Source organism: Desmodus rotundus, chromosome 1, assembly GCF_022682495.2.
Source record: "Desmodus rotundus isolate HL8 chromosome 1, HLdesRot8A.1, whole genome shotgun sequence".
Lineage (NCBI taxonomy): Eukaryota > Metazoa > Chordata > Mammalia > Chiroptera > Phyllostomidae > Desmodus > Desmodus rotundus.
Genome location: NC_071387.1, coordinates 20491974 through 20504759, shown reverse-complemented (window position 1 = coordinate 20504759; position 12786 = coordinate 20491974). Strand labels below are relative to the sequence as shown.

General features: G+C 46.8%; 1 protein-coding gene across 5 annotated transcripts in view; it reads left to right on the top strand.

The window, feature by feature from the left end:
* The window catches only part of PALM2AKAP2 (PALM2 and AKAP2 fusion), a 406552-nt gene that overhangs the window by 175196 nt on the left and 218570 nt on the right, over nucleotides 1–12786 (top strand). For all 5 annotated transcript variants that reach the window (XM_045195065.2, XM_045195066.2, XM_053921891.1 and 2 more), the window contains one exon: nucleotides 4297–4427. In XM_045195065.2, coding sequence (XP_045051000.2) covers nucleotides 4297–4427 — 131 coding nt within the window. The remainder of the gene's footprint in view (nucleotides 1–4296; nucleotides 4428–12786) is intronic.

Genomic DNA, 12786 nt, shown 5'->3' with positions numbered 1-12786 from the left:
CAAGCTCTCCTGCAGATCCGTAGGCCCACTGCCATTTGAGGCTCTGTTCTCGTTTTGAATGACGAAGCTGGACAGGCCCCACAGAGTAAGGACCAGATGCACTCTGGGAGCTCCCTCCATCTGCTTTTCAGGAACCCCTGTCAAGGCTCCGTCTGTGTACTGCCAGCTCTCCGTCTGCTCCTTCCCTGTCTTGACCCTTCACAGTTGCATCCACTTGACAAATGCGAAGTTTCGACAGTTCTTAGCACCTGTAGGCTCTGACACATTTTTTTTTTTTTTGATGTGTGGTATTTGGACAGTAAGGACATTTAGAAAACCTTTCTCTTTTTCATTTTCACTTCTGCTGAGGCTCTGCTTGCCACTTAATTCTGAGACTCAGACAGCTGGTAAAACCCAGAGCAGAAAAGGGGAGCGGATGCCTTGGTGGGTGTGCATGACCAGAACGCCCAAGTGCGTTATCTCAGGTCTCAGCTCAAACATTCAAGTGCTCAGAGAGACCTTCCCATGCAGTTGGCCACCACAGACACCTCGCGGGGGTCTGCGGTGGGTTAAGGAAGCCTTTGGAGGAAAATGTATTTGGCTTGGTGGTTTCCCCTGACAGTATTGCTCTGGAGCCGGCTGAAAAAATCCACTCTGCATTTTGTTTTTGTAATGGCAGAACACCTATATGAAACAGACTTCCCTGAGACCAGGCCTCCTGCCTTGTTCTGTTAGCCCCTCTCTTCCCAGCTCCAGCTGTGGGGGATGTTTGAGTGACGTCCCTGCCATATCCAAAGAAGGGACAGATCTGGGGGCACATGGGCTCCCTGTGTTCATGGTCACGGGTTGCTTTTGTCACAGGTATGGACTGATGGCCAGGGCTAACTCAACCAGAATGAGGGGGTTAGGCCCTTCCCATGGTGGGCGGGAGCAGAGGCAGCATTCCCAAGGGCAGCGCTTTCTTGCGTCTCAAGAAGCCCTGGCTTCAGAACATCCCTGGTCGGGCACAGAAGGCCGGGGCTGTTCGTGGCTGCCTTTCTGGTGACCAAGGTCGCCAGCACATCTGTCTCCCCAGATCCTCATAAGGTGTTTACCTTCTATGGATTGAACCACATTAATGTGAAACATTTTAGCAGAGAAAGCACTCTGAAAGTGGGACATTCCCCCCACCCCAAGTAATTAGAGTGAAAGAGATTCAAGAACTTTTCAGTTTACCCGTTGAATTTATTCTCTGGGTGAATAAGGATTAGCTCCAGCCTGCGAGGAGCCAGGAGTCTAGGGTGTGGAAGATCTAAAAAGAAATAATTTGAGGACAGTATGGAAGTGCTCTAGAGCAATGGTCCCCAACCTTTTTGGCCCCAGGAACTGGTTTCATGGAAGACAGTTTTTCCACAGACTGGAGGGGGAGCAGCGCAGGGGGTAGGGGGGACAGGAGGTGGAATTCAGGTGGCAATGCTAACAAAGCTTCGCTTGCTCATCTTCTACTTACCTCCTGCTGTGTGGCCTGGTTCCTAACAGGCCACAGACCAGTTCCAGTCCACGGCCTGTGGGTTGGGGACCCCTGCTCTAAGGAGACAGAACAGAGAGCCCCTGACCCTGCCAGCCAAAGTGGAAGAAGGCTTCTCAGATGGCATTTTACCTGCACTTTCTCAGGTGAAAGTGGGAGAGGCCAAGGGAACAGGATGAACAACCATAATAAATATTTCCCTAGTGCTGTCTGTGGGCCCAGAACTTTCAGCGCATGAACTCATTTAGTCCTCATAACAAGCCCACAGTGGGCGCTGTTGTCGTGCCCATTTCATAGATGAGGACGCTGAGGCTCAGTGAGGCTGAGGAGCCCGTCCAAGGTCACACAGCCAATGAGCGGCAGAGTGGCTCTAGAATCCAGGCTGTTAAGTACTGTTCAACACGGCCTCTCGTAGATGTGAGCGTGCTCTGTCTGGGGGGTTTGAGTAGCTTGATCGGAGAACAGTGGTTCTGAATATTTTCTTTTCTTCTGTGTTCCAGTTAGCAAGACCCACCAGCTTATCCCATCCATTCCCATTTTCCTGTGGACAGTGACAAAGCCTCAGAGAATGTAGCCATTGCTAGGGCTGTCATAATAAATAACATAGACTGGGCGGCTTAACCAACAGAAATTTATTTTCTCTTAAAACTGGAGGCTAGAAGTCCAGGATTGAGGTGTCAGCAGGGTTAGTTTCCTCTAATGCTGTCTCCTTGGCTTGTCGATGGCCGTCTTCCTCAGGGGTCTTTACGTGGTCTTCTTGCTGTGCATGTCTGTGTCCTGACCCCCTTTTCTGGTAGGGACACCAGTTACACTGGGTTAGGGCACATCCCAATGGCTTCATTTAACCTGAAAGGCCCTCTTTCCAAATACAGTTACATTCTCGGGTAATAGGGGTTAGGATTTCACCTGTGAATGTTGGGGGGGGGGCTCAATTCAGCCCAGCAGTGAGAGCAACAAAGTAAACAAATTATACTGTGCGTTTCTATGCATGATTTTATATTATTTAAAATGCTCTCTACATTTTCAGTACCTTTTTATACTTTCCCACTATTCGTATATAATACACTTACAGGCAATATGTTGCCAGTGAGTGATGGGTGACTGAGCATATTGGAGTGAGGGGTCGGTTCCTGTCAACACTCACTTTAGCAGTGCGAACAGACTCGGGTCTCTAACTCATGGAAAACTGCCGGCCAAGTCCTGTAAGCATGCTTCTCTATGCACTCTGAGAGTAACCAAACGGGTCTCCACCCACAATGATTTATGATTAGAAAACAAGAACGACACCAGTGAACACCATGGCCGCCCGGACGCCACACTGACGAAGCATTGCTAACAAAAGGTCCTGCTGCAGGTGCAGACGTCAGAACTTGCTCGTGTGCGTCAGCAGGGTCTCCGCAGTGCTGAATGGCTGCCGGACTCCTTAGCGGGATGGGGAATCAGAACCACCAGTGAATTTCAGTTCACTAGTACTAAATATTAGTAAGTTTTAGTGACTCATTTCACAGGTTCAGATAAGTAGCCCTAATCCCATGGAACTCTGGAATTGTGTATTTTTTGCTCATAAGAGCAACAGAAAGGAAACGGTAGTGGGGGTGAATTTTGTGTCCGCAATCTCAGAGACCCGTCCCACTCTCTCATTTCTGTGAATGATGTTTAACTGGCTCCAAGCCATGCATGACCTGCCTCTTAGTCACTAACAGGGCTCCCTTTCCTTTCACCTTGCTCACCCTGCCTACGGAGGTTAAATAAGATTCTGATGAAGGTGCTGTCAGGGAGCCAGGGAGCTCAGTGTTGCTGTGTGTTGACTGGCCTCAGAGCTGTTACGCCTGTCGTTGCTGGGAAGAACTGATCACGTGCCCTGCTTCTGGCCGTGCATCCTCATAGTCGTCCATTCCCACAACCACCCATCTGCCCACAGGGATACTCAGCCCTCATGCCCAGTGTCCAGCCTCTGCAGACATCCAATAGCCACCACCTGCCAGCTAGAGTCCATGGAATGGAAACCCAAGTCACAAATTATTTTACCTACTTTCTTCATCTTGCTCTTCATTTTAGGGAGTTTCAACATGCCTTTTTCTTGAGCTATTTTCGTTTCCCTTCTCAAAGCAGTCATCACTCCTTTCCAACAACTGACCAAAACACAAAAACCTTTTCCTTTCGCTCCGTGATAGATTAGGATGCTGGCCCAGATGGGCTGCCTGATTTCAATACCACCTGGGACCCTGGCCGAGGATGGGTGGGAGTCATGAAAGAGTTTTTAAGAAGAGCAGTGGCATAGATTGATCTTTTAGAAAGAAGTCTTTTAGATGGACTGAATATTAGATGATCTTTGGAAATTTTATTATGTGACTGTAGTTGCACGGAAGAATGTCCTTTTTTAAAAAAAGAAATTCATACTGAAGTATCTATGCATGGAATATCACATTTTCTTATTTACTTTATTATGTGTTGGTGAAAAAAGTATATGAGAAAATGTGGCAAAATGTTTGTAATTGTTACATATAAATGAGCTACGTGGGCATTCCTTATACAGTTTCCTCCATTTTTCTGTATGTTTTCAAACTTTTTTTTATAATAGAAAATGTAGAATAAACCCCTCTCCAGGGACTGGGCGGGAAGGAAGTAGGGAGCCAAGTCGGTGAAGGAGGGAGGTGGGAGTGGGGAAGGAGGGAGCCAAGAGGAGGTGAAGGCTGCGGTTCGGGGGCGTGCTGAGGTGGGGCCCAGCTACAGCAGAGGCTCTGAGGATGGAGCGGAGGCTGTGGGCTGAAAGGGGTCACGCGGTCTGTTTTCTTCTCTTGTTCCCACAGTCCAAAGTGCTTCGGGAAAAATGGCTGTTGCAGGGCATACCCGCTGGAACTGCCGAAGAGGAGGAAGCCAGGAGGCGGCAGTCTGAAGAGGATGAATTCAGAGTCAAACAACTTGAAGATAACATTCAGAGGTAGGTGGTTTCCTGCCCAGCAGCCCCCAGGTTGTGGTGTCACCATGCAGTAACCACTACTGTCCTCTAGGGGGCCGTGCTCAATGCAGTCACCCTTTATCCAGAGGTTTAGAATTATCTTCCTAAACAGAGCACATCGATACCATTTAAACTTTTCCAGAGACCCCAGAATTATTACTCTGAGTACTAGCTATTGTATTGGGCTGTCACGCAGTTCAGCGATGTCCTCAGGGACCAATGAGGTGTTGTAAGCAGCTTGCCACTTCCTTAATAGCCCCTTTTTGGGTTTTCTATCAGCTTTTGTCTTTTTCCTCCTTGGGCTCAGGCTGTCAGCTGTTAGTCCTGCCATATAGAGGGTCCGTTTTCAGTGCTGCGATTGATCGATTTCACGCGGGAAAGTTGTAAGCAAGGGCCTTGGAATTGAAACGAAGAAGGCAGGCGCACTGAGCGCGGGCACCCCTGTGGGTTATGTCGTGCCTGCACTCCAAAAATTCACGGTGTGCAGTCTACTTTCCCTGCTCAGAGGGTGCGGGGCTTCCTCTATGGTCCTCAGCCAGGTTCTGAGCATTTCAGTCTGGGAGATAAGTGACCTTCCTGTGGCCACGGGCTGACCAGGCTCACACAGGAGCAATAACGTACGTTACACTTGGGAACAGTTGCCACGACAGGTTCCAGGACACCTTGCTGGAGATATGAGGTGGTGGTGGAAGGTGGTGGAAGGCTTTGGAACCAACTCTTCCCCTCCGACCTATGTCACCAAATTTGGCCTGAAATCTCACCCTGCGGAGCTTCCTCTTTCTCCTGGGGTTATGAACTCTTTTAAAACACAAAGGGCAATAGCTAACTTCCTGCCAGCCATTTGTACCCCAGAGTGAATGAAGACTGTGAGGGGGCTCCAGCAGTGCCACCAAAGGGGAAACGCCCTGAGGCCCATGTCCCTCCTTTGCTTGGGCTCTGATATCCTTTAAAGAGCTCTCAGAGCAGCTTGGTTAAACTTTGCTATACACAGGGGTGGGCAAAAGTAGGGTTACAATTGTTCGTGTGGGAAATAATACAATAATAAATAATAATGCAAGAATATCCTGTTTCGTGTACTTACAACTGTAAACCTATATCCGCCCACCCTGTGTGTATACTACTGGAAGAAGAAAATTTCAATGCTGTAAATACTGGCATAAGCTCGCGAGGACAGGTGCCTCCGGAACCCTGGGAAAGGAAAGGACTCCCTGTTAGGAGCCCAGAGGATGTGGAGGTGAGAGGCAGGATGAAGAGTCCTGAGCCTCGAGGGTTTCTTCTCCTCAGAAGTGGCTCAGCTTAGGCAAGATGAGGGAGCCAAGGACTATTGGAAATGTTGACAGTAAATTGGAGAGGAAAAGGCGGTTCTGAGAAATGGTTTTATACGAGGTTTGTTTTTAAGTCTCAAAGTGATAGGCCCATGGTGCTTTCTGCTGCAGTGACAGTTGACATGCTGCAGGTTCTCTTTGTCTTTACTCATGTTAAAAGTGACAGTCATTTTCCTGTCCCTTTCTTACTGGTTTTACATAATAACTACAAATGGGGCAAAGGAGATGCTCCATAGGTATGTGCTGAACCAAAGAATTGGGGTGGGCGTACTGTGCTTCAGGGAACCCCTGCCTGGCGGAGCAAGCCTGGGAGTTTACCCTCCAGTCCAACTTGGAAAAATCCTAGAGGCCAAGTGGCCTGGGCACAGTCTGTTCACAGCAAGAACCGTGGCTCAGGTTTGGGGTGGGGCAGCATTGTGCATGTAGAGATAAAATTCAGAATCTGATCTTTATATAATAAGAATCTGGAAACTGTCTACAGATCGGATGCAGCTGAACTGCTAAAGAAAGAAATTCTAAAGGAAACCTTGAAGCACAACATTAATTTGTAATCTTTAGATTTTGATCCACTAGACTAAGTCCCTCCCCAGCAACAAATTCGATTCTCCTAAAGAGATACATGAACTCTTCAAACTACAAAGTATTTTAGTGCAGTTGTACCCTGAAGGTATTTTAGTCCCTGTTGGCAAACCAAGAGTAACACGAAGAACCTGAAGGAGCAAGAGAGGAGAGAGAATAGTACCCAAAGAACAGGGAGAATGCCTACAAGGGAAATTAAGGGAAATTTGGGTCATTTAGTTCAGAACTAGAAAAGATAATAGCAGCCTAACTCAGAACCTTGAGTGTCTATAGGATGTAGGTCATGCTTTCGTTTTTTATGTCTGGGCCATTCTGGATAGGATAAAGACTTAAAATAAAGCATGAGAATTAGACCTATGTCTATTTCCCTAGATGTCTTCAAGAAGAAAGAACATAACCACCTTTCTAATTTCAATTCTAAAATTCTTTATAGTGTTAGTAGCCACACAAGAAGTTTCAGGTTTACAGGCAGGTTTTCTTCCAAAATGCTAGTTGTAAATTGTTAGTAGTTTGGAACTGAGAATGTCGTCTCGCTTCCAGAACTATTATATACAGTGCTTAGGTCTGGATGTCAGCTCACACAAAGGGAGGGAGAGAGGGAAGGGAGGAAATATGTAAATAGACTATTAAATTCTGGGCGCTACAGTCATCTGGGACACTGAATATACAGATTCCCAGGCCCTGTTCCAGGAAATTTGGATTCAGTGACCCAGGTGGGGAGCCCGGTAATTTATGCTTTTAATGATTGCTCCATGTAATTCTTTTGCATGGTCAGGCTCAAGAACAATTGCTTTAAATGGAAAAAAGAATAGATCACAAAATGAAATCTCATTTTAGTGCCTAGAAACCCCCAAGGGAAGTGAGAAATTAATAGTGTTTATAAGAAACTTGATTTCACACAGACAGATAAAGACAACCATGACCCTGGATTTTCGGTTGATTCTAAGCCTTGGTGCTTTGACTCAAGGAAATTCGAAGCCTGCTTTGGGTCTCTTGTAGGTGGGAACAGAGCTCTGTCTGGTACAGAGCTCAGTCTCTCTGCCGCAGGCCTCACCGTGAAGCCCAGCTCCATTTGAACCTGATTAGACTCACCCGTGGTTTACCAGACTAACCATTTCACAGGTCAGGAAAGCAGGCTACTTTCCCAAAGGCCAGAAAATGCCACCATTTTTCAAAGGTTTCTGGTTGAGATTCAGAGGGCTATAGCCCTGAAGTGATGACCTCAAGTGGTGGGAAAGGAAGAGAACAGGTCATCACAGTGGGTGAGCAGGTGGTTAGGCCTTTGCACAGCTTTTCCTGGGATGACGTCAGGATGCTGCGGTCTACTGATTACATTCCTGGCTCGCTAGAAACCAAAAGTGTGATAGACTGAAAAAGGTCAGAGTTGTTGAGAGCAAAATCTGTCCACAGATATCTCTTTAAAATTTTCTTCCTTAAGATGTTGGAAAGTCACATCTTCTGTATGCTTTATTGCCCATTGGGGTACCACATTGAGAAAACTCGAAGGATGGTTTCCGGTTCAGGCCCTTGTCAACCGTTGTCCACGCCATCACAGTGTGTGATGGGTGCCTGGAGGCCACCCGTGAGTCTCACACGGACGCTTTTGGACATTTTAGGCAGTTAGAGCCATACTAGCCCTGTCTACTTCACATCTGCTCCAACCAATTCCTGTCATTTGCATTGTGATTTTACCACTTAGGATTCTCTTTCTAAGGCCATGAGGGTTTTTTATTCAAGTGTTTGAAATACAGTGTTCTTAACTTGCTTTGATTAGGTGAGAAATACAGGGAAAATTTGCTCCCTGCCTTGGAATTACCCCAGTGAAGTTGAGAACCCTCGTGGAGTAGTAAATGGAAATGAAATGAGCAGTCCCAAAGCCAGGATGTTAATTCTAGTTCTGCCAAAAATTTGCTCTGTGACTTTGGGCAAGTGTCTCATTGTCTCTGGTTTTCTCGTCTCTTCAGTGACAGTTCTCTCGGGATTTTCCGGCTCCGGTATTCTGAGATCCTCTGATTTGAGAGGCTGGCTCGAGATCCCTCTTTTGAACACATGTACCTGTGCAGAGAAATGTCACTGCTGTGGAAGGAAGTGGTTTTGGAGACAGGCCAGCGTCGGGGAAGGAGGTTAAGTTCTCAGGAAACAAAAGCCCTGTGTGTAACTGACTCATCACAGATGTGACTAATTCATCTGAACCGCTGTCAGTTCTAAAATATGTCACATCACATAGTCATTGAATAAAATATTGCAGTCCCAGCTGCAAAGCCAGAGAGGGCAACTTTTTAAAAGAAAATTCAAGATGCAAGTGGACTGGTTCATTTCTGCGTCTGATTTAAGATTCTCTGAGTGCCTCCGGTGGTCTCTGATGGATACCAGAATTCACTTAATTTCCCACATTCTTAAGTCTCAGAGCAGAAGACTGGCAGAATCAGGCATCAGCATGTGTGTGTTATATTATTGGATTCTGGCAACCAAGAAGACAGTCCCCCACAAATAACAGATGTAGAAAAGGCGACCACAGAAACGTATTGGAATCACAGTGTACACTTGCATGGGACTTAGTGTGTTCTTCCTGCTATTTTTAACCCCACGATGCCCTGTTCTTTCTCAGCAGGGAGTGGAATGTCCCACATTGGCATTCCATCTCTGCTCTCCCAGCCTGCGCCCCACCCCACACAGCCCCATTTGGCAATCCAGCTCTGTTCTCCTCCCCGTTCCTTGTGTTTCACTAAAATAAATTATATATACAATATATCATATAGTGATACAGAGACATCACTATATCATCTAATATTTATTGGTCTCTTACTCTGTTCTGGTACTGACCTGGCTTTTTGGCCCTCATTAATTCATTAAGTTTCTCATTTGATCCTCTGAACACTCTCATGCAGTAGCAGTGATCGTGATGATGCCCATAATACAGTTGGAAGAACTGAGGCTTAGGAGGTAAAGTAGAGTAACGTGCGGCCTGGAATGACCCCTTTAATATAAGTGAGACAGTGAGTATTTGAACTCAGCTCTGCCTAATTCCAGAGCACATCATCAAAAATCTCAACAAAAGTTATTTTAAGTTAAAAATTTCTGAGACCTGTGATGCTCAGTGAAATCACACTAAAGTTCACGTCATAATGACTGTAGGTGGATGGACAGGAACGTGTGCCTCCCTCCTCTGCCCCCACAAGTGCTCTTTCAGGAGGCAGGGTAGCAAATGTGCAAGGGTCCGGCTTGGAGCCATTGTGAGTGGTCATTGTGACTGGTGAGGCTGCCCCCTTCAGGTTCTCTCAGGAAGTACAGGCTCCATTTCAGGCTTAGTTGCTTTGTGTCTCCAAAGCCCTTTGCTGTTGAGTCCACTTTCTTGGCTGTACATGCACAGCCTAAATCTCTGTTGGAAACAGTGTGTGATTATGTAAAGGGCTTCTAGCATAGCACGCTGATTAGGAACCTGGACCTTAGAGTTCAACCTTGGTCTGAGTCTTAGTTCTGAATTTACGAGTTGTTTGATCTTGGACAAACCATGTAACCTCCCTGGACTGGCTTCCTCACCTGTTCACTGGGGTTAACAATAAAGCATTGTTGTGACGTGCAGAGGTCATGAAATTTGTGAAGTGCCAAGTACAGTCGGCTGTCGGCAAGTAGGAGTATTGCTCCTGCTACTGTTTTCTCCTCTGTTCTTCTCGCACAGGATTTCTCAGTAGCATCCCTGTGGACATTTGGGGCCAGATCATTTTGTTGTTGTTGTTGTTGTTGTTATGGGGAGCTGTTGTGTGCTTTGCAGGATATTTAGCAGCCTTCCTGGCCTCCACCCAGTTGGTGCACCATGTCCTCCCCTGACGCTAGTCAAGACAATCAAAAATGTGTCCAAGCGTTACTAAATATCCCCTGGGGGGGACTGCGGGGGGAATAGCCCTCAATTGAGAACCACTGCTCTAAAGCCTGGAGTGACAGGTGTTGATACTAAGATAAAAATAACCCATCAAGTAGATTAGGGATATAGAACCCTAAAAAGACTTATGAAGATAACAGTAATGATTCTCGGGGCAGAATGACAAAGTGTTTCAGTTACTTGGAAATATGAGGCTTCTCCTAAGCCCTGAGCCATGAAAGTCAGTTCTGAGTTGTTGTTGTTTTTTTTAAAAGGTTGCATCCAATGCTACACTGATTTTGCGAAGGCAGTGATTTTATGACAGCTCATAAAACCGTAGACTCTTAGGTACGTGTAACTGAGGTGTTATCTGGATCAACTCCTATTTGACAGTCAACTGTGCAATAAACCCAGTGAGTGGGAAGCAATAAGCAGTCTCTTCCTGAAGGCCGAAAGTAACAGGGAATTCATGTCCTCTCAAAGTAACACCCAAGTCCACACCGGAACAACTGTCATTATTCTCAAAGACCCTCCTTTGGGATGAGAATTATGTTCTGTGCAATTTCCACTGGCTCTGTGGCTCCTGGCCTGCCTTCCTGGGTCCACACAGAGAAGTCACTCTTTACAGACTCTGAAATCTGGATGCCTGTGGCCTGTGGTCAGCTTGGGAAGCTGAGACAGGTGCAGGAGGAAGCACCCTGAACTTACTCTCAAGCTTGTCAACATTGCCTGTGTGTTTCTTCATGGCAGCAGTGGAAGAGCCCACTGCCAGACGCTTCCCACACTTCTTGACTTACGCACTATAATTCCTCATTATGGGTCAGGTAAATTGGGTTTAAAGTGCCCAGAACTATGCAAATAGTGGGAGATTTCCCCTGAAACCACGAAAGAGCCACCTTTGGAGAATGCTTACATTCTCTAGCACTTAATCATTGTAATTAAAGGAATTGTGCAAAGTCATCTCTCTTGGCCACTGGGCCAAGGCTTTTTGGCCTATGGTTGCCATCCCTCAAGTTTTCCCTCTACAAAAAGCTTTGAGAGTAGTATTTTTTTTTGCCCCTGTAGCTTGTAGCATGGTCACTTCTAATCCTTCTATATTCTTAGTGGACTGAAAACATCAAGGGCCCTGTTGATATTTTCTTGCACAGTCTTTACCCATTGTGCTTTCTGAAGGCGTTGGATGGTCCCTTGGGTCTTTCCCAGCGAGGGCAGCCTTTGATCTTAGAGCAGGGGGTTCTTACCAGCAAGTCTAGGGGTTGTGGTCCAGCGACCAGGAGGATTTGACAGGGAGCACACATGCTTAGGCAGGCTGATGTGACCCCTCCATCACTAGGACACTAGAAGAAGTGCCCCGTGTGTTCTCCCACACTAAAAGCAGCTCCTGTCGTCATGGATTCTTTGAATCTCTCACCCTAGGTGTGAGCCCTAGCAGGGGGAATTTCAGGGCAGGTGAGAGGAGACCAGGACACAGCAATAGATGGGTTAGGTTTGGGGCACGTTTGTTAGGAGGGACTTACCTACATCCTGTCCCCCCCTCCCTTTTCTTTGAGAAACTGTTTTAGCACATTTAGAGCACATGCTCAGTTATCTTTGCTATATGAAGAATTGAGGTTCGTTATGCTCACAGATTCTGAGTCAGGAATTTGAGCAGAGAGCAGCAGGAATGGCTTGTCTCTGCCCCACAGCACATGGGGCCTCAGCTGGGAAGACACAGGTGGCTGGGGGTGACTCCACAGGCTGGGAGCTGGAATCAGCTGGAGACTTCATCCTTGCGTGTCCGGGGCCTGAGCCTGTGGTGTCTCAAAGGCTAGGACTAACGTCCAGGGCATGTCTGCATGGCTCCTCCATGGGCTTGACCCTCTCACTGCATTGCAGCTGGGCTCTGACAAAGAACAACTCGAGGCGGAGTGTCTGGGGAACATTTCCAGAAACCCACATGGAAGCTGCAAGACTTCTGTCCTTGCCAATGGAGGTCTCGGTAGCATTACTTCTGCTGCGTCTCACTGCTTTCAACTAACCCACTAAAGCAACTCAGATTCAAGGGGAGGAAAATTAAACTCTGTCTATTGATGGGAATGGTAGGGTCACAGTGCAGAAGGGCGTTTGGGATGGGAGATATTTTTGCAGCCAGACTTGGAAAATACAGTCTGCCTCAGAGCCTATGTTGTTTGGCGCATATTTGAAAACTAGCCTTTATTATTATATACGTTTGTTTGAATGTTTCTTTTATTATTGCTTCCTCTTTATTTTTCTTCATCTTAAAATCTGTGTTGATGCAGTTAAAATAAAAGGATTAAGGAATGGAGGCCTAAGTGGGACTTAAAAGCCACATGTGAAATGAGGAGACCACTGTGCCTCCTGCTGACAGGAAGCATCTCCCACCTCGTAGCCTGGCCTGTTGATCTCCTTTGAAGCAGAATCTCTGTTGGAATAATACCCACTCCAGGGATCCTGGAGTCTTGTGCTTGTTTCTCCCGTGCAGAAAGGCCAGGGAAAAGTGAACCATGTCTGAATGCTGCCAGTGCACAGAGAATAAATAGCTGTGAGGGTTCAGGGACACCTCTGCCAGCATAGACTG